Source organism: Bufo bufo, chromosome 5 (genome assembly GCF_905171765.1).
Source record: "Bufo bufo chromosome 5, aBufBuf1.1, whole genome shotgun sequence".
NCBI classification, from domain to species: domain Eukaryota; kingdom Metazoa; phylum Chordata; class Amphibia; order Anura; family Bufonidae; genus Bufo; species Bufo bufo.
In genome coordinates, this window is record NC_053393.1 from 216574919 (window position 1) to 216597788 (window position 22870).

Sequence of the window (22870 nt, forward strand, 5' to 3'; positions counted from 1 at the left end):
GGGGCATGAATATTCCATGAATAAACAAGATGTATATGTAGCCATAACGCTTAGAATTTGTAGATATATATATATATATATGTAGAATTTTTTCATTGACAATCTTATCCACAGATCTATACAGTGCATACGTAGCTCTGTTCATGAATGGTAATAAGCTATCCCACCCTCAAGGGAACATGAGGCTCAATAACGGTCATTGAAGATCAGTAACTGGCTGCTTATTTCACATGCAAACCTTTGTGCGTTTTTTTTTACCGTTCAGGCTGGCGTGTGCCTGTCTTGAAGTTTTGTGTAAAACTGCAGATTAGTTCTTCTCTTTTTCCTATTGTGTTTGTACAAAAAGAGCATTGAAACAATTAGATGGATCCTAAACAGTGTTCCCTTTAAGCACATGGTGACAGGCCCCCTTCATGGGTTCATTTTGCTGCAGAGGTCTTATGAGTGCATGTAACAAAACCAAGGGTGCATGTGTTACCCTAGCGAGATTCAGAGATCAGCATGTCCCTGATGTAACGCCTTAAGGGCTCATGCACACAAATGTATTTTTTATTCGTGCGGCTCGTATGCAGAACCATTCATTTCGATGGGACCGCAAAAAAAACCCAGAAATTACTTTGTAGGCATTCTGTTTCCGTATGTCCGCAAGTCCGCTCCGCAAAAAAAATAGAACATGTCCTATTCTTGTCAAAAAAAACAACAAAAAAACGAATGTAACACGGACGTCACATGGATGTCATCCATTTTTTTTTTTTTTTTTGCAGACCGCAAAATACATACAGTCGTGTTCATGAGCCCTTAGACTGCAGATGGTTTAGCTATGTAGGCTTTATATCTGATGGGAAATAAGTTACATATGTCTATTGCAGCTTTGCATCATCCTTTTTCCCATAACAACATAAATGCTGGTAATTTTAAGTACCATTGTCATAGCCTGTAGGAAGTAATAAAAAAAAATCCCTGTAGTTACCATTGTCCATGATAGACTATGAAATACCTAAACATAATGCTTGAGAAACTATACAATTTTTTCTCTAGCAAAAAAAACAGCAAAAGACCTCTACCCAAAAATACTTCTATATGGACAGTGTTAAGCGAGACTTCACCTTCCTTTAGTACTGTCCATACTGTAAAGAGTAAAGTGTAGTCCCTTTTTATAACCTCATTATTTTTATTTGCTGTTTAGGCTTATTTTATAGTTCATTATAGCTCTACACATGTAAAAAAAAAAATGTTATCTTGTTAAGGCCTCATGCACACGACAGTTGTGTGCATCCGTGGCCGTTGTTCCGTTTTCCGTGATTTTCTGCGGACCCATTGACTTTCAATGGGTCCGTTGAAAACTCGGAAAATGCACCGTTGTTCATCCGCGGCCGTGATCCGTGTTTCCTGTCCTATTTTTTTGACGGACAACGGTTCACGGACCCATTCAAGTTAATGGGTCCGTGAAAAAACACGGATGCACACAAGATTGGCATCCGCGTCCGTGATCCGTGGCCGTTGGCAACTTTCACACAGACGGATCGCAGAAGATCTGCATAAAAGCTTTTTCAGATATGAGTTTTCACTTCGTGAAAACTCATATCCGACAGTATATTCTAACACAGAGGCGTTCCCATAGTGATGGGGACGCTTCAAGTTAGAATATACTGAGAACTGTGTACATGACTGCCCCCTGCTGCCTGGCAGCACCCGATCTTTTACAGGTGGCTGTGATCCGCACAATTAACCCCTCAGGTGCCACACCTAAAGGGTTAATTGTGCATATCATAGCCCCCTGTAAGAGATCAGGTGGTGCCAGGCAGGAGAGGGCAGACCCCCTCCCTCCCCAATATTATATTCATTGGTGGCCAGTGCGGCCTCCCCTCTCTCCCCCCCACCAGTTAAAATCACGTTCCGAATCCCCCATCATTGGTGGCCAGTGCGGCCTCACATCTCTCCCCCCCCTTGTTAAAATCACGTTCCGAATCCCCCATCATTGGTGGCCAGTGTGGCCTCACATCTCCCCCCCCCCCTAGTTAAAATCACGTTCCGAATCCCCCATCATTGGTGGCAGTGGAGAGTTCCGATCGGAGTCCCAGTTTAATCGCTGGGGCTCCGATCGGTAACCATGGCAACCAGGACACTACTGCAGTCCTGGTTGCCATGGTTACTTAGCAATTTTTAGAAGCATTATACTTACCTGCGAGCTGCGATGTCTGTCTGCGCTCCTCCTACTGGTAAGTGACAGGTCTGTGCTATAAGCAATGAGCCGCACAGACCTTTCACTTACCAGTAGGAGGAGCGCCTGGCCGGTCACAGAGATGGGGATGTGAGGCCGCACTGGCCACCAATGATGGGGGATTCGGAACGTGATTTTAACAAGGAGGGGGAGATGTGAGGCTGCACTGGCCACCAATGATGGGGGATTTGGAACGTGATTTTAATTAGGGGGGGGGAGAGGGGAGGCCGCACTGACCACCAATGAATGTAATACAGGGGAGGGAGGGGGGGTCTGCCCCCTCCTGCCTGGCAACACCTGATCTCTTACAGGGGGCTATGATACGCACAATTAACCCCTCAGGTGCGGCACCTGAGGGGTTAATTGTGCGGATCACAGCCCCCTGTAAGAGATCGGGTGCTGCCAGGCAGCAGGGGGCAGTCATGTACACAGTTCGTAGGATATTCTAACTTGAAGCGTCCCCATCACTATGGGAACGCATCTGTGTTAGAATATACTGTCGGATCTGAGTTTCACGATCTAACTCAAATCCGATGGTATATTTTAACATAGAGGCGTTGCCATGGTGATGGGGACGCTTCAAGTTAAAATATACCATCGGATTGGAGAAAACTCCAATCCGATGGTATAAAAGGGACTCCTGACTTTACTTTGAAAGTCAATGGGGGACGGATCCGTTTGCAATTGCACCATATTGTGTCAACGTCAAACGGATCCGTCCCCATTGACTTGCATTGTAATTCAGGACGGATCCGTTTGGCACCGCACGGCCAGGCGGACACCAAAACTACTTTTTTTTTATGTCCGTGGATCCTCCAAAAATCAAGGAAGACCCACGGACGAAAAAACAGTCACAGATCACGGACCTATGGACCCCGTTTTTTTAGTTGGTCGTGTGCATGAGGCCTAACTGGAAACCATAATCAAGCTGCTGTTATTTAATTATACTTCTATTAATTACTTATGATGGCATAATGGAGTCCTGCTGTAGAAGGACATGTAACCTTAATACCTCTACAGCTCACTCCAACATGAAAAACAATTTGAGTATTTTATTCTAAAGGGTGGGCTTCTAGGATTTCAAATGTTTAAATTTATGGTTGAAATGCAAAGTTTGCATTATTTTCACGTCACTGATGACATTCGTAGCGATGGTGGCTGCCAATCACTAGCCATTACATGCATGGTGAGATCAAGGTGCAGTCAGTAATTGCCCGGCAAGGTCATCTGACATGTCACCACTATGGATGTGTCACATCACTGTGCACATAGGAACAAGAGAACTGGTGGGGAAGGCATGAGACCAGCGGTGGGTGGATGGAGGGAGGGGAATAGCTAAACTTGGTTCACAAGATGTGAACATGTCACTTCTTGGCACAAAATCCACATGGAAACCACAGCAGGGTTGTCCTATTGAACGTGACTAATCCATGTGTGGATCCTCAGCATGACAACCTGCAAATCTACAGCAGAAATCCAAGGGTCACAGATTTTTGCAGTGGATTCCATTGCAAATACACATATGAGTTATCAGATGTGTATTTAAATTGTGTGAACATACCCTTAGAATGTGTCTTACTAAGTTGAGAGACACTCCTTTGATGAGGTCCAATCATTACTAATTACTCCTCTTATTACAGGCCACTCACTTAGTGACCACTAAGATGATAAGATGTTTAGTTAAGACCTTTGAGACTTGTACCTTTCGATTATCTGGCATGGTTCCCAGCAGCTAGAAAAATGATTCAATCATGAACTTCAAGTGCTGGCTTTGCAGTCATGTTCGGCAGTGCTGACCAATTACTTATCTTGGATCAGTAAATCTGAGTCTGACATGCCAATATGACGGCAAGCTGAAGGGAGCATTAGATCTCCTAAAGAGACCTCTCAAAGCAATAGATGGGCCCATGTGGTTAGCCCATCTATTGCCCAGATATTAGCTATAGGACTACAGGAAATATGAAATGCTGGACTGTTTTTTGCCTAGTGGCGTTTTTTTTTCAAATTGGGGGGATTTTTTTTGTCTCTGGCATTTTTCTTAGAAACGCAGCATGTAAAAGCTTTTGATGTTTTTTCAGCCATTTTTTATTGAAAAAAAACAGAAAAAACGCTGTCACACATTTGTTTTGCATAAAATGCCATAAAAACCACATGCAGTATGGAAAAACTGCAAGTGGTTTCTTTGGCGTTTTTCTTAGTGATGAAAAAACTGCAGAGCAAATTCTTCATCTGTCCTGTTTCATATTTCCCATAGACTTTCAGCTAACATTTGGAGCTATCATTTTTATCGAAAAAACAAACCGCAGAAAAAAATAACCACATTCAAATAACACCACTAAAACAGCAAAAGCGCTGAAAAACACCACTAAATACCTGTGTCTTTTCAGCCTAAGGTCTTATTCACACGCCCGTGCCCATGATATGATAAATTAGGGCCATAGGTTGCTGCTCTAACAGCTGGATGTATAGCTCTTATCTCTGAATTCCTGACAGCTTATAAACACTCATTATAGCATCTCCTCCGTGTACTGAGAGCTGTTTAGAGCTCTTTCACACGAGTGGATGCCATGATTTTGTAGTACAAAGGTTACAGAGAGGCAAAGAGCATTATCAATCATGTTACTGTCCGGAACGGGGCTTGGCACTCTTTCACGCAGCAGATTCCACGCTCGTGTGAAAGAGCCCTAACTGGGGTCTTAAGTTAGAAAAAGCAGAGATCTAAATGTATAAATTACAGGTTTTAATGAATCTTTTCCCACAAAAATAGATATCCATCTGCTCAGCTCCTCCTGCTCTATAACATGCTGGCTACTTGCATACATTATCCGTAGGCTATACCAAATGTTATGCCAAACCACAAGGCAGTGTGAATGGACCCTGATACTGAAGATATAGAATATTGGGGGAGATTTATAAAACTGTCTGAAAGAAAACTGCCTTTGCTGTCCATAGCAACCAATCACAGCACAATTTCCTTTTTGTATTCTGCGCTTGAAAAATGAAATCCGTGCTGTGATTGGCTGCTATGGGCAAAAACAGTTTTCTTTAAAGCACTTTCTATAAGTAGAACAGAGACTGTGCTATGTTTCTATTGCTCTCGTATTCATACTTTGCGGTTTATGAAATAACCTTTCAGTCTACATTTTCAATGTACATTTCCCAGATTAAATATTACTTTAGTAAGGAAATGAAGAGCATATTTGCCAGCAGTCCCAGATTCGCAGACACCTTCCCTAATTTTCAGAGGCAGTCCTGGAAATTTCAGGATATCGCCAGCCAAAAGTCATTGGTAGAGATGAGCGAAATTCTGAAAATTTCGATTTGACTGCTTTTAGTGTTTAATCCAGTAAAAAAAAAAAAAATACTCACCTTATCCATTCGATCGCGTAAAGACACTGCACTAACTTTCGCGTGTGACATGATGATGTCATCGCGCCGGTCGGCATGGTGATATCATGTCACCGCGCAAAGGTATGTTCAATCAAGATGGCTGCACCAGCCTCTTCACACGCAAATGGATGGAGTATGTATATTTTTTTTACTGCTATTTTAGCCAAAATTGATTCGTTGCCACAAAGTGCGAGGAAATTCGGCTTTGGGGCAAATCGAGTTTTTCCTGAAATTTGGGTTGAATTCCACTTCGGATACTTTAATTCGCTCAACACTAGTCATTGGGGCTTATGTAATACCCATAAATGTTCAGGCGTTCCTGGGGGTGAGGATGTTGGTAAACGTATAGGAGAGTATAGGACACACACATATATATATATATATATATATATATACATACACACACACAGTATACGGACGTAAGCCGCCAGCAGCATCAACAGATAGATTGTTCCTAAATATATGGCTGCATACAGTACAACCACTATTGTCACTTATTGGAGATATTGGCACATTTAAAAGCGCTATTATAACAAAGACTGGCATTTCAAAGGCACTTATTGTGAAAGCATTGGATGCTTTAAACCACCAACTCCAGCATAATGAAAGCTCTGCTTTTGAACGTTTTTTTTAATAGTTTCAAGCATACCTGTCACTACAGAAAAGAAAAAGGTCAAAAATAAAGACTTGGCTGTGCTCCTAAATGCTTATGTATAGTATAGCTTTTCCCATGATGCTCACTTATATCTGCTGCTGCTTTCAGCTTTTTAAAGGAGTATTCCAGCTTTTAGATATTTATGATCTATCCTCTGGACAGGTCATCAATATTGGATCGGTGTGGGTCCAACATCCATCACCCCACATATCAGTTGTTGGAAACTAAACAGTGGCAGAAGGCTTCACCCACTGTATAGTGGCCATGCTGGTATAACTACACCCACTGTATATAGTGGCCATGCTGGTATAAAGCTCCTATTCAAGGCTGTCAAAGACAGCTGACCAGTGAAGGTGCCAGATGTGGTTCCCCCACCTGTCTGATATTGATGACCTATCCGGAGGATCAATATGTAAAAGCTGGACCTTTTACATGGGCCACTGATTGCTGATTGGGAACGAGGGTTTGTACACTGATCAGTCTTCTGTCTAGACATACCCATCAACCTTTGTTTGTCGGATGATCACATCTGTTACGTAACCATAAAAATAATTAATTGTTTGTCGGCAGTATATCCTTCCATGTAAACAGGCAATGTGCTGCCATAATATGCAAATTGTCTGCGGTACAATCAGCCCGTGTTACTGTCATGTCAGCTTGTGTCTCATGGCCCCCTCTTCACCCCTCACGCAAAATGCAGATCTCCATGATATCCATGTTGCTTCTGTTTTTTGCAGAATTCATTGAATTCAATGGTTCCATGGTCTGCATTTTGCGGCGAAGAATAGAACATATTCTATCTGTGTGCTTTCCACATCGGTATGTCCATTTCGCAAAGGCATATGTAGCGACCAGGCCGCAGGGGCAACACGTGAGGATACGGTGGAGTTGATTTACTCACGGTTAGCAGAGCCTCCCTGGACCGGCGTACAGTGATGGGGAAGACAGCACTAAATCCTCCGAGGCACTCTCCATTGCAAGGAACACTAGCCAGATGGAAGTTGAGGTGCTGGTATAGGTGTTTAAGGTGCTTTGGTGGCAGGGCCCCTGTGTTCGTGACGCCAGCACCGTAAGGTGCAAATGTTGAGTGTAGTAGTAGGAATGATGAGGAGTCAGTTGTAATCAAACAGTTGAACATTTACTGAATCAATTGTCTTCAGGTAGTCAGTACAGATACAGCTCATTTGTATGGCATTAGTGATGACTCAGAAATAAGTTCAATAGTATTCTTTTTATCAGGTTTAGGCAATTGTCAGTTGAGGAGTTCTCTTTAAGGCTGACACTTTACAGGCAAGACTTCTGTAATTATTCTAAGTCCAAACTATAGCACAATGGTACTAAATATACTGTTTTCTACTTATCTTGAGCTATCCAATAAGGGCGTTCTCCTTTCGTGGCAGGCATCAGTCTTCTGCTACATTATTTGTAGGATGCTTCCCTGAAGGATTCAGGTTTTTAGGTTTCCACTATATCCCGGAAGGCTTCTAGTGAATAAGGACAATTCTCCATTCGTGTCCCGACTCTCCTAAAGTTGCTCTCAGGCCCTTGTGCTTGTGAAGTCCATAGGCTGGATTCAACTGTAACCTTCACTAGGCTTGCTTCATATTTAGACATAGACTTACTGGTTGGCTGCTGTAGATAAATGTTAGGTGTACTCCCATAGCCTGGCCAGAACCAAGGGGTAGGAATAGCAGACTACATGGTGGACGATGCCTGTCACTCTCCTTCATGGTCAAAAAGTAATGATGGCCACTCGTTTTTCTTTACTTAGCTGCTTTTTTCTTGCCATAATACAAATTCTAACAGTCTATTCAGTAGGACTATCAGCTGTGTATCCACCTGACTTCTCCTCAACACAACTGATGCTCCCAACCCCATTTATAAGGCAAGAAATCCCACTTATTAAACCTGACAGGGCCCACTTGTGAAGTGAAAAACATTTCTGGGGACTACCTCTTGAAGCTCATCAAGAGAATGCCAAGAGTGTGCAAAGCAGTAATCAAAGCAAAAGGTGGCTACTTTGAAGAACCTAGAATATGACATATTTTCAGTTGTTTCACACTTGTTTGTTATGTATATAATTCCACATGTGTTAATTCATAGTTTTGATGCCTTCATAGTCATGAAAATAAAGAAAACTCTTTGAATGAGAAGGTGTGTCCAAACTTTTGGTCTGTACTGTATATTAGCATCTACCTACCAGTAATTGAAAGTCTTGGCATAAAAAGGTCAAAAATCATAAGAAGGTAACAGATGGTGTCTATAATGTTCCTTAAGGTGAAAACATTGTCACTTGTATTAGGACTAAAACTCATGCAGTCCTCCTACCACATTTTCTTTTCAGAATTGCCAGCAATACATTCTTATTTTTAGATATACCATTTTGCCCTTCAAAAAAACTAAATTAGAGTCCTGGGTTTTTTCCATCTGTTCTTGCTCTGCTTATCTCCACACATCAGTATTGCGGTAGGGAATAGTGAGTCAATGCATCTTCCACAGTAACAGAGCTATTTCTAGCGAGCCTCCATCGTACACTGTATTTACAGCGGCAGGTTGATGTCAGGCAGACTCATTTAAATAGGCAATAAAATTGCTGGAAGCACGTTAACGTATTCTTATTTAACATTGAGTAAAAGCCGGCATATTAGATGTGTGCATGCGTTTCTTCTCGAAAACCCTTCATCACCCTAATGTGCTTTATGAGGTATCATCAGAATGCTGTAAACGGCAGATGTTTATAAAATCATCATCTTGTAAAATTGATTTCCATTTGTCTGTAGTGGAAGCAGGGTGTACAGATGCAAGGCTAAAAGCATCCGTTCAGTGTGTCATAGAAGTCAGTGTCATATCAGCAAGGTCACAGATCATCAGTGGGGATGGTACCACCAGTGGTGCACAGCAACCCAAAAATAGATCCACCTTGACCAACATTCTTGACTTCTAGACAAAAGAATCCTAGACAGTACCAGTTATATCAATCAGGCAAAAAATGAGATATAGAGAGCAAGAAAGGGAAATAGAGAGAGAACAAAAGAGAGCTTCTGAGTAATTTGAGAAGCAATTGGGTAAGTAACATTAACCTAAAAGCGTAACTTAGCCTACAAGAGCTGAACTAATCATGTCCACCCAATAGCCTCAAAAACTGCTGAGTAAGGAGAGAAGCATGACATTTGAGAGGCTATTTAGCAGCTACTCAACTAAATTAGATGTGATGTAACAACAAAAAACTGATTTATCTAGATGAAGGTTTAAGGTACCATAGCTTAAAAATATACCAGGGTTACATAGAAAAAATAAAAATTTAAAAATAAAAAGTAATTCCTCTTAATCCATGAATTGTGTCTCCTGTCTTAATACCCTAGGTAGCTGTCTACCATGCCTACTCCTTGCCCCATCCCTGCGCAGAATTGGAATAAGGGGTAGGCAAAATAGGCAACTGCCTAGGGTAATATTATTTGGACAGGTACAATTTATGGTTCAAAACTAAAATTATTCTGCCTTTACATTTCTTTGCACAACCAGTTGAATGCTGTGTGTGATTGGCTGATGATACTGTAAGTGCTCCGGCCTAATGCTTACTTCTCTTAAGTGAATTGGTGATGGTACTGTGACAGACAGTGAATGTGGACCCACTGTTTCAACCAACCTGTTTGACATTGCACGAGTCCTAAGGACATTATCCTGGCAGTCCGCTGGTTTTCAACCTTTAACCCCTATACAGGGGTCTGGTCTTCGCAGGCAGGGGAGCCACCAGGCTGCTGCCTCTTGGAATAGTCCCTGTGTGATTGGCTGCTGACCCACCTGCGTGCACAGCACTGAGGGATTAAGCAAAGCAAAACTTGTAGTCAGAAAGCAGGCAGAGGTCAGGGCAGGCAGAGTTTCTGTGAATCCATGAAACTAAAAATTGAAGTCAGATCAGGCAGCAGAGGGTCAGTACTGTAAGCAAGCAGTGATCGGGTCAGGCAGCGGAGGGTCTGAATCAGTAGACAATCAGAGTCTGGTACGCAGGCAGACGGACAGGAGCAGCCCACCTTCACTTGAAACAACCTAAAGCTCAGGCAGCTCCACTGGTGAAGGGCCTTATATACACAGCCTCATGATACAGCCAGCCAAAGACTAGGGAGAAAATAGGGCGTGCACATTCTGTCCCTTTAAGAGCCAGGAAGCACGCGTGCCCTATGTGAGGAAGCAGACTGGGTAGCAAAGTGCAGGCTGCGGCCTGTAGGAGGAGAACAAGACTCTGGCAGCCGGCCCCGATGTAGGTGAGGAAGTGGAGGGGCAGCAGGTCTGTCCAGACAGGACAGGAGGGGTGATTAACGCAGTGCCTGTGCCTGCTTGGGACAATGGCAGACACAGGCCGCAGTACTAACAGGTACCTGTCACACAAATTTATGGTAAGGTAGACAGCCCATACAGCACTGAGGAAAGCAGATATGCAAAGGCACAGAGGAAAGTGGGAAGAATGGGGTAGATTTACTATTAAAAAAGCGCCATAATTCTGGATTAAACTAAATGCAGAGGCCATGCACTATATTTATTGTCACAAATGCTTCTGACAAGTGGACAGAAAGGGGCACCACTTAGCCATCAGGGGGTGTGGCTGTAGAGGTGCCAAAATTCAGGAGCAAAAAGTAAGCCACATAATAGGTGTACCAGATGTATCAACCAGCTAATGTGATAAATCTGGAGCATTTTAGACTGTTTAGTCTAGTGATAGTATTAATACATCTACCCCTCTAAAATAGGAAAGCTAACGATTACAGGTATTCTTCGGAGTGGTGGGGGGAACTAATCACTGACTTTCCATCTGACAACTGACATGCTGAAGAAGGGGAGGCAGTTTGAAACCTCTGAGAACTTGCCTCAGCACTGCCCTAGGCACTGTTCAAATTTTAGATCCTCCATGAGGTATGTTCCTGTATACTCTGATACAAGTGTCAGAACGTGTAGAGGCACTGAGAAGGGGGATGTTAATGCCAAGTCATCAATTTAGTCATGCATTTTGTAGAGGAGTAACAGAGGCAAACAACAATGCAAAATTCTAAGAAAAGATGCTCTAGACTTGTTATTACATGGGGAATACAAGTTTTTAATAAAATAAACATGGCAGGAGAGCTGACTGTTCCTCTTTAAGTTTGATATATAAAATCATTTCTAAAGAGGTTTACATATTGTGCAATGCTTACATCTCATACTATTTACAGAAATTTTCCATAAAAATCATGTCACTTTGAGTTATCTTCTGTTAACTTTTAAAAATTCTATTCAGTTCTTTCCCCCTCGTGTTCTCCTAAAGTGACAAACAAGTGGCCACCAACACAACTTCAGTAGGGACTATTAAGTGAAGGTCACTTTAGGCAAAAACGTTCTTCAAAGTGGTTATCCTCTTTTTCTTAGGGTTGTCGCTTTTCGAATAAAGTTTCACATTGTTTTATCTATGGTATTAAAATCCCCATAATAAATGACATTAACACATGAAATTAACTATTTAGTAAACAGCATAAGGTCATTGACCATGCAGAAATAGCTGTATGCTTGTCTCCTGGCTCTGGTATTACTAACTGTTATGACATTGTTTTCTTATATACTGATATCACTTGGGAAAAGAGGTTGGTTCCTGTCTGTGGTATACCACTGATTTCTGCAAGGTCAAAAGGCGTCATGCTTCAGAGGAGCCAGACCCAGATATCGACCACATAAGTAGCCTTTCACTTTCGGATGCCTTTGATCAGTTTAATCCCTTTGAGATCATCCTCTACAGTTGCAGAGAAAAGAGGTTATTATTTGAAGGGGCTTTCCTAGACTTAGATATTGATGACCTATCCTGAGGGAGGGGGGGGGCGACCCTACCTGAAAACTACTACTACTGATAAGTAGGAATGCCAGATGTCAGACCTCCACAGATCTGATATTGACAACCTATCTTGAGGATAGGTCATCAATATCTAAGTCTCAAAAACCCCTTTAAAGGGGTTGTCCGGGTTCAGAGCAGAACCCAGACATATCCCCATCTTCACACCTCCGGCCCCCCTGATATGATGTTCTCCTTTGCCCTGTGCTGGATCACGCAGGGCAAAGGAATTTTTTTGGAGACACGGTGACTAACTGGGCTCTACATGGGGACTGCTAGGCGGGGACTGCTAGTGACGTCAACAGCACAAATGGGCGGGCTTTAGTGCTGCCCTAGCATGTAAAACAGTTAAAGCCCGCCCATCAGAGCCGGTGATGTCACCGGGAACACTGCTGGGTGAAAGCCTCCGTCTAGCAGTGTGCCAATGTAAACAAAAAAGCCCTTGCCCTGCGCGATACAGCACAGGGCATGGGAGAGCATCATAGCATGAAATGCTCAGAATCTCATATCAGGGGGTGAAAATGGGGATATGTCTGGGTTCAGCTCTGAACTCGGACAACCTCTTTAACCATTGAAAACCACCATTTACTTCCTTCCCGTGATTTAGCGTAATACCTAGAATTAGGGAAACTATATTATTGGTCATATATACATAAATCTACAATGTATGGTACATAAAAAGCTGGTTATACTAAAAACCGTATGGGCAGAGTTTCTTTCAGTTACTTTTCAGAAGCTTAGTCGACATTACAAGAACTGAGCACTGAAATGGTAGTTCTATTTGGACGCTTACCAAATATACCTTTAACTAAGGCCCTGTTCCTATATCTGCACTGCAATGCAGAAAACGTAGGTGCTTGCACATCGTTCTGTCTGGCCGACAAGATTGACCACTACTCAGATAGCTTCTCTATCCATCCTTTAAAATGCAATGACTTGCTAACGCATAAATTTTCTCTTGTGTCTCCAGAGACTGGAACTATAGATCAGGAGATCCAATCCTACAACACTCCAGGCTTCAGCGGCTGCTTGTCCAGAGTACAGTTCAATCTTATAGCCCCTCTCAAGCTTGCCTTAAGGTCGCGAAATAACTCCCAGGTGCAAGTGGTGGGAGAGCTTGTGGAATCGAACTGTGGTGCGTCACCGCTGACCATCCCTCAAATGGCATCGGAAAACAATCCTTGGCACTCAGGTACTGCATCTGTTTACTGCCCCTCTGCCACATAAGAGGACAGCACTGCTATAAATGGCGCATGACTGTTGGTTGAGGGACAAATTTTGCACTAGCAGCTTCAAGTTGCCCCTCTGTTTGAAATGTATTGTTGATATTTTATTCATATCTAACGTTCATAATTTCATGTTTGAAAATGTCCCTAACAGTCCCATAGAGATGAATGGTGGTGTCCATCCTCGACCAATTCAAACAGGGGACACGGGTCCCTGCCAAAGAATTGCTGCACGTTACCTTTAATTCAGCCTTTACATATGCTCAACAACATTTCACGCTTCAGAGAACAGAAATAGCAATTTTCTTTATAGTTTATTGGCAAAAACAAACATGATATGTTAATTTTGGCATTCTACCAACGCAGCCATTCTTCTTTGTTAATTAGACACAGCACATTAACTTGATGGAAGTACATTTACATATTCTGCGGTTGGCTAAGTTTTAAAAACAGTTTTGGAATCTGTAGATAGTATTAGAAGAATAGCTCCAGAAATTACAACATCAAGGTAACATAATAGTGACACCATAGCAAGTGTCCACCATGCAAGGCAATAGTACTGTATGCATTAAGCTCCTGAGCATCCTCTAGTGGTGGCTGCAGGTAGCAAGAATTGTGCTGTTTATGTCTATATCAGCGGTTTGGCGCTCTCTATCACCAGAACCCACCAGGTCCTGTACATTAGGATTGAAGAGCACTAGGAAGCTTTTATTTTACACTGTAGGCACACGTTGAGAAATAAATTTCCAAAATGTGTTTTAAAAAATTGTGGTGTCTTCATGACATTATATCAGTGTATGATATTAAAATGATAATTCAGTTACAGAGAAATATATAAATGAAAGGCACCCGGATAGGTGATCTCAATTTTCTCAGTGAGAAATCTTCATTATCTCACTATCTACTGGTTTTATATTTGTTGCTAATAAATCTATGTGAGGGAGAGTTGACATCACCATTTCATTTTCCGTTCTTCTGATTTCTCAGAAAAACAGAAAAAAAATTATAATACAGGATCCTGTAAAAAAATAAAATAAAATGAATTCTTTAAAAAATGGATGCAGTAAAAAAGGATCATGTGCATCAGTTAGGCCCCAATCACATGACCGTGTTTTTGATCCGCATCTGTCCGATCTGCATTTTTTGTGGGTAGAATTCATTTCAATGGGTCCACAAAAAATGTAGACAGCACACTGTGTGCATCCGTATGTCCGTTCCATAGCTCCGCAAAGAAGATAGAACATGTCCTGTTTTTGTCCGTTTTGTGGACAAGGATAGGCATTGTTACAACCGATCCGCAAAACAAAGCGGATGCAAAATTTTTTGCAGGACCGCGTGTTGCAGACGGCAAAATACATATGGTCGTATGAATGCACCCTTGGGGCTCGTGAACACAAACGCATTTTTTTTCCTTTATGGTTCCATTTTTTTAAAGGTCCATATGCGGAACCATTAATTTCAATGGGTCCGCAAAAAAAACTGATCAGTTTCCGTATGTCCGCATGTCCATTCCGCAAAAATATAGAACATGTCCTATTATTGTCCGCATTATGGACAAGGATAGGAATGTTCTATTAGGGGCCAGCTGTTCCGTTCCGCAAAATACAGAATGCACACAGACATCATGCGTATTTTTTTGCGAATCTGTGTTTCGCTGGCCGCAAAATACATACGTGTGCATGAGCCCTTAGGGAGAGTTCACATCTCCATTTCCTTTTCCATTCTTCTGATCCGGAAAACAGGATCCTGTAAAAAAAAAAAAAAAACGATCCTGCGCATCAGTTATGCTAATTTGAGTATCCGTTTGACCCATTTCCATCTAAAATCCCTTTTTTTGGATGGAAAAAAAAGTACTTTTGATATGTCCCTATGACTTATCAAAAATTAAAAAAAATATATATAGTTAACTCTTTAAGCAGATTTGATGGACATGTCAGATAAATTAAGTGGCTTCAGCATTAATTCAAAATCTAATCTTCATAAAATACCAGAGGAGATTTATCAAACAGGTGTAAAGTAGTAGCTATGAAAAATGAAAGGTGGAATCTGATTGGTTGCTATAGGGAACTAGGCCAGTTCTACTTTACACCAGTTTGATAAATCTCTCCCACCATCTTTATTTAAAGACAGTATTAAAAAAAAAAAAAACATATAGTAGAGCCATTACATGATGTTTCTGAGTGGCCACGTCACCTCCTCGTCTCTCCACATCTCGCACTCTGTGTCCTCCATGCAAATAATCCCTTCTCTGGCGCATGTGCAGAGAGCTTTACGCCCAGATTGACTGTGCAGGCGCCATGGAGGAGAATGAGTGCACCTGTGTGAGATGAGGGGAGACAAGGAGATGATGTGGCCACTATTCAGAAAAGTCAATCAATGGGCAGGAGGCAGGAAGAGGATGTCGCAAGCATGACTTGAAAGATCCAAGAACCAGTCTCCTTGACTTCAAAGTGTACATTAGCATCCTGCAGGAGTGTGGAATAAACGTAATCTTCACAGCAGCTATGAAACCCTAAAGTCACCATCAGGAACAACATGCTTTAAAGAATAATGTATTGGGCGTAGCTATATGTTGAAAATCCGGATGTCAGGTTCCCTTTAAATTTGTATTTTTACTGATGTTTTTTGGCACTGTCCTGTAATACGTAGCTATTTTCCGTATGGTGATGATATTTGCATACTGTTGTTACGGCCTCACCGCAATGGTTCCAGTGTGGGTTTTTTTTATTTTGTCCTAAAATAAAGATGTCATTTTAACAGTTTATTGATGTGGTCCAGCACCTTTTTCTTTTTGGTGTGATCTGTAAGGCTACTTTCACACTTGGGGCAGAGTGATCCGGCAAAACGTATGCCAACTGATGGCATTAGTAAGACTGATCAGGATCCTGATCAGTCTTAAAAATGCCTGATCAGTCAAAAAAATGCATTTAAATGCCAGATCCATCTTTCCGGTGTCATCCGGCAAAACGGATCCGACATTAATTTTTTACCTTTTTTTCGGTCTGCGCAAGGACGGATCCGGCATGCTATGGTTTTCTCTTTTGCCTGATCAGTCAAAAAGACTGAACTGAAGACATCCTGATGCATCCTGAACGGATTACTCTCCATTCAGAATGCATGGGGATATGCCTGATCAGTTCTTTTCCGGTATAGAGCCCCTGTGACGGAACTCAGTGCCGGAAAAGAAAAACGCTAGTGTGAAAGTACCCTAATTCAAACTGGGGTTTGTTTTTTGGATTGAATCCTTCACTGATGGAAGAACCCACATCGGCTTGAATTATTCTCATGGCAGTGCTATAAACCACCAGCATTTAAAGAGGTATAAACCGTCTACAATTAGTAGTTGCACATTCTGTGATGGGGAGGCTAGAAATGTCTCTGTATATGTTAAAGGGGTTGTCCAGGTTTATAAAAACATGGCTGCTTTCTTCCAAAAATGAAGAAATAGAGGCAGCACTGTGCTGCCTCTAGTTCTTCATTTTTGGACTTCTAGAAGGACATAGCTCCTGTTGGGGCTACTTTCCTTGTGTTTGGATTTGCCAGGTGGTGCTGTATACATTTTTTTTCATGCTTTCTTCTAAAACGAGCCCCACGTCTGTCCATGGGTTGTATCTAGTACTGCAGTTTGCTTCCATTGAAGTTCATGGATCTAATCTGCAGTGCGGCACACAACCTGTGGACAGGTGTGGTGCTGTTTTTGGAAGGAACCAGGGTTAGAAATCTTTTTCTAACCCTGGACAACCTCTTTAAAGAATTGCCCGCAGCACACATCGATTGCTGGAATGAAATTGAGGTCTCAGAGAGAATCCAAGGAAATTTGATTAGATTTTATTGATAGTCCATACTGTGCAAGACATTTTATTCAATAAGGGTTTCTAAGAAACGAGTTTTCTTGGTAAACTAGTCCATTCCATGGATTAAAATAGGATTTAACCTCTTCATGGCATAGAGTAGTGTTGTGTTTTCCTCTGTTTCAGGTTTTTTAAGCTTACATATAAAGAAACCCTAGTCTATATTATCTCAGCTTCACGAGCAGTGCTCTGTAGCACAGCTGCCTTACTGCTCAGAAGTGATACAGGATTTGAACATACAGTAGTAAAATAAGACAATTTCAGTAACAAATTCAGCTTTAAAAGTTGATAGTTTTCTATAAATTCCATGCACAAATCATCTTTGTTAGACTAGTATCACATCTTCTGGCAGAGTTCTCCAGAGTCAGCAGAGATGCGGCCGCTCCCTGGCAAATATGCAGAGTTTCAGCCATACAAAAACCGCTGTATGCAGCAGTTTTTGTCCGACCGATTCCCGGTATTGTCAGCCGGAACACCTGGCTGCAGATCTGAAAGTAGCCTTACACATTATAAATGATTTTATTAACCCATTACTATCCTCCATTGTAAACTGGTAGCAATTCATTTATAACTTCCAGCAGGTATAATAAAGGAATGGCACATCATAGAGTCACAAGAACAGATGCTCTAGAAATGTTATTACATGGAGAATGTTAGGATACCAAAAATTACATATGGAGGGATCCTCATGGGATTATGATTATCCCATAGGTAGTTTAGAGCTCGTTTTGGCGGGTCTAATTCAGTGGTTAATTTAATAAAAATGATATGGTTTATCTAATGTTGGAGCTATTCTTTAATAAAGTTGTCTGTGGCCTAATTTATCCATTATTATTACGTGTCCATGTGTTTTTTTCTATTTTTATTTAAGGTTTAGTAGGTTTAAGTTAATCAAATAGGTTTAATATGATCTATAATCTCATGCAGTAATTACTAAAATAAACATGTTGGGAGAGGTGACAGGTCCTCTTTAATTCCAGTAAAATCCTTGTGGTTCTTTGTATAGTTATTGCTAGTCTGTACAGTAGGTGGCCTTGCTTACATCCCTTGTGTTTCAAAGACCATAGCTACCACAGTAGTCTTGTGCTTAGTCTGAATGTGACTATTTTGTAGCACTCTCTGGTTATTTGCCTTTTCACTAACGAAGAAGATGTGAGAAAGAAAATCCTGAGACTCCTTTCCAGGATGTGAATAATCAATATCCCATTGTAACAAGTTCCTTTTCATTTTCTAAATCTAATGTAGCACTCACCAGGCTATGTTTATTTTTCAGCCAAAGGGATTTTAACCATTACTAAGTACAGATGGAATAAAGTACATCGAAAAGTAATTAAAAGGGTTGCCTGGTAAAATTACATTGGCAGCAGGCCCTGAATTCCAGCCTTGCAGGTCATGTGCTGGTCCCCATAGGATCCTAAGGGATGGAGAACCATACTAGGATAAACTCAATTGACCAATGGATAGGTATGATATAGGGAGAACACAGCACCCTAAAAAGATACACGTAACTCATAGGAACCGCAAAGTCCAACACGTTTCCCTGGCCACCATAAAATACAGGGAATGCAGGTAGCAATAGCATGAGCTAAAAAACTGTGTACCCAATAATGACACTAACAAATACCAAAAACCCTGCGTAGATGTCATGTATTCAGTGACATTGGTCTAGACTCTAGACTGATAGCAGGATAAAGAATGCCGTTCATGTGATATAGAAGCATGTCTCCTAGTTGTCATTAGTAGAGCGGATGTGCAGATGATTATGCACATAACATATGTAATACAAGAGGCAACTCATGCAGATATTAAAGGGTTTGTACAGCCAGTACATATTGTTGACCTATCCTCAGGATATATGATCAGTGGGGATCCGACTCCTGGCACCTCCACCGATCAGTTATTTGAAGAGGGGTGGCGCACGTGCAAGCACTGATTCCTGATAATAGGTCATCAATATGTACTGGCTGCACAACCCCTTTAACCCTTTTGCTACCAGCGGCGCACATGTACGGCGCTGGAGCGATGGGTAAACATGGCGCCCGATCGCACGTGAAGAAGGCGCCATGGCTAGTGGGTCTCCGCTGTTTCAAACAGCACAGACCCGCGGCTAATGACCGTGACCTCCAATAATGGCAGACGCAGTCATTAAAGCCTTTAGAAGTGCACACTTCCGGATCCTTACCGACATCCCTGTGTGGCCAATTGGGCCGCCGGTAATTGACTTCAACACGCTGGGTCTCTCTGAAGAGACTCAGGGTATTGGAGCTGCAATTCTCATGTTGGCCAGCAGGTGGTAGGCCAACATAAGAAATGAGCAATTCAGCTATTAACATGCTTCTCTATGAAACATGGTAACATTGAATAAAAAAAAAATTGTAGCCTCAAGCACTGGCTAAGAAAACATAAAAAGAGTTTTAAAAAATGTAAAAAAAATATATAAAAATTTAAATCACCCCCCTTTCTGTAGAATAAAAAAATAAATACATAAATAACAAAAAATATAAACATCATGGGCATCACCGCGTCCAAAAATGCCTGTACTATTCAAATATTTTTCCAATATGATGGCGAATCTCGTAACAGATTTTTTTTTCATTGCTTATCTTACCCCAAAAAATGTAATAAACTGTGATCATAAAGTCACACACACTCCAAAATGGTGTAAATAAAAACTAAAGATCGTCCCACAAAAAAAGAGCCCCTATACAGCTCCGTAGACATAACTATAAAAAATCATAGGGGTCAGAATATGGTGATGTACAAAAAATAATTTTTTTCTATTTAATTTATTTTTACACTATTTAGACATTAAAAAAAAACTATACATATGTTGTATTATTGTAATCGTACTGACCCAGAGAATGAAGGGAACAGGTCAGTTTTGCTGCAGAGAGAACGCCATGGGCTTAAGCCACTCAATGTGCTCTTGCTCCTCCTGCTTTCTCTGCCAGCCTTCTCAAGTGGGAGAGGGAGGGGCTGGCAGAAGAAGTTGGAGGACCCAGGGTGCACAGGGTGGTTTGGGCCCCTATCTGTGCACTGAACTGCCCAAAAATGTCACACATTATGATGCACGCCATATATGCACCATAATATTTGGGCGTTTTAGGATTCTCGCCACTTTTCCGAAGTGGTGAAAAAAGGAGGTGGGGCTTAGAATAGAGGGTAGGGTTTCACACAGCCCACAGGATTTGTTATAACTTTCTCCAAAAAGTGGCAGAAGTTATAACTGAAGTCTACACCAGCCTATAGCCTTCAGTATCTAGTGCACAGTATCTGCCTCTTAATAAATTAGGGGCATCTCACTCCAGTGCGTATGATAATGTCTTGATAAATGTCCCTCGTTGTGTCTGTCTTAACAGTGAGTTTCCTCAGTTGTTGCTTGCACGCCTCATGAAGCTCAGTGTTTAACAGAACATCTGACTGCATATGTTATTTCCACAGTACAAGTGTTTTAGGCGCTCAGTTACTTAGATACAGAAGTTACATTGTCCCTTGAGTGTTTTTATCAGTCCTTCACAACGACTATAAAATTAGTATGCTGTGTGCTAGCAGAAGTAAATAAGTAAGCCTTAGAAGTAATCTCACATACTGTATGTGCAGAGCTTAAAAAGGACCTGTCACCAGGGGACTGTTCTGGACCATCAATGGATATTTTTTCAAATATTAGCATTTGCTCTCTAAGGTCAATAGACTTACCTTTTAGGCTTATTCTAGACAATGGGGGCGATTTATCAAAAATGGAAAACTGTCTTTGTTTCCCATAGCAACTACTCAGATTGATCCTTTCCGTTTCCAAAGGAGCACTGAAAAATGAAAGGTGGACCATGGGCAACTAAGTCCGTTTTCCCTAGCACCAGTTTTGCTAAATCTCCCACATAGTGTTTGGCTTTTTTGTCAATTTTCAAGTTTGTTGTTCTGTCTTTAGAGGCATTTTTTCTGCACGTCTTTTCATGAGGCCAGGTAATACTTTGGAGTCTATAGAGAATTATGAAATTCACTACAGACAAAGCATTTTTGCATTGCCTTTTTTTGTGTTGTATTTGTGCATTTTTGCGTTTTTGTCAAAATGCTGAATACTCTAGGCATGGCATTTTTTCAAGCATTTTTCAACTCAAATACTGGTTCCAAAGGGAAAAATGCCTGACAAAAACTGCACACATGTAACAGGTCAGCCAGTTTCATAGGTACAAATCTGCTGACAGACAGTGATGGCCAGTTTGCAGTGTTCGCCAGCGTAAGAGCTTACCTGTGCATCGCCGGACTTGTGAGTTAAGATGGCAGCCCGCATGTGTTCGCTGGTGAACACTGCAAACTGGCCATAACTGCTGATAGATGCCCTTTAAGTACTGCCAACTTGCCAAGAGCTAATTTCAGCTACATTTGTGATTTCAGTTGAGCCACATATGGATATTGATCTTTTATAAGTATTTTTTTTTTTTTTCCCTTCATAACAGAAACTGCTAATTTCCCGAACAATGAAGGACAAGCCATTACAGATGGAGTCAACAGGAATTCTGCTATTATTGGAGGTAAGAAAATGTGATCATGTTATTTATGAATATATAAGTGGGAGAACAGACAGATACAGGCTTTTAGATAATGAGTTATATGCTACGAAAGAAGCAAATTGAAAGGCCTCTAGCAGTTTGCATAGAAGGTCCAGATGAAAGTTACCAGTGTATCCCTGCACAGTCTGCCACTGGCAGCACTGATTGCCAACTAGTAACAACCATCTGGACCTTCATTGCAAACTGCTAGTAATTCATTTATAACTTCTAGTAGGAATAATATAGGAATAATAGAGTCATAAAAGATGTTCCAGAACTGTTATTACATGGGGGATGCAAGTAATTAACATTTTAATGGGAAAGAAAGGGAAGAGATCAATTACATGAAGTGAAGTCTTACTACTTTTCTTCTGGAGGCATCACTCACTAATATCAGCTACATATCTGCACTGTGCTGATGAAGTCCAAAAGACTGAAACAGACCTGGGTGCCTGAGGTTTTCTACCTAATGGTCTTCTAAGGCCAGTCCAGTATGTTCTACTGGAATATACACAGCTTGTGTTCCTTCCTTATATTTACTGCAAAATATATGAACTGATCCCACCAGAAGTCTTTTTTTCTTTGTTGGAAACTGTCCCCATCTTTGGCAAAAAAAATCATGAATTTCAAAATATTATTAATTGAAGATCAAAGTACAATCTATACTTTCCTGCCTTTAAAACGTTACAAAATATGATCACTCTTGAGTGTTCTTTTCTATAGAACAGCAATACAAATGGGGGTGCCAATTGGTGTGGGTACCATAGGTTTAGTAGGAGGGTGAGGGGCTGGATCACCTTAGCGATTGTGGCTGTTCCCCGGCTGTTTCCCAGCCGGGAAAGCGGTCAGGCTGCTGCGTTCCATAGCCGGGAACTCACTGCAGTGGAAACTCCATATCAAAGGATTTTATTAAGACAATAAAACATATACTGGTATAGTCTTCTGAAGACCAGACTGTAGCGGATTGCGTTTGGCTACTATCCCCTGCCATTAATCTTGGCTGTCCATAACGTTTATTGTTGCAATATTATGTTGAATTCCCTATGGTTTGGTACTTGTAAGACAAAAAGTAATCAGTAACCTGCTGAGCATTCGTCTGGTTGTTTGGTAGAAACACAATGGCTACAAT

At 41.4% G+C, this 22870-nt stretch overlaps 2 protein-coding genes across 2 annotated transcripts in view; both read left to right on the top strand.

Moving 5' to 3' along the window:
• Positions 1–22870, top strand: part of CNTNAP2 (contactin associated protein 2) — a 2268074-nt gene that overhangs the window by 2228963 nt on the left and 16241 nt on the right. The window contains exons 22-23 of the mRNA XM_040431924.1: positions 13088–13309; positions 21649–21723. Of these exons, the coding sequence (XP_040287858.1) occupies positions 13088–13309; positions 21649–21723 (297 nt within the window). The remainder of the gene's footprint in view (positions 1–13087; positions 13310–21648; positions 21724–22870) is intronic.
• Positions 1–22870, top strand: part of LOC121001043 (carboxymethylenebutenolidase homolog) — a 921426-nt gene that overhangs the window by 817838 nt on the left and 80718 nt on the right. The gene's annotated exons all lie outside the window — the stretch shown is intronic.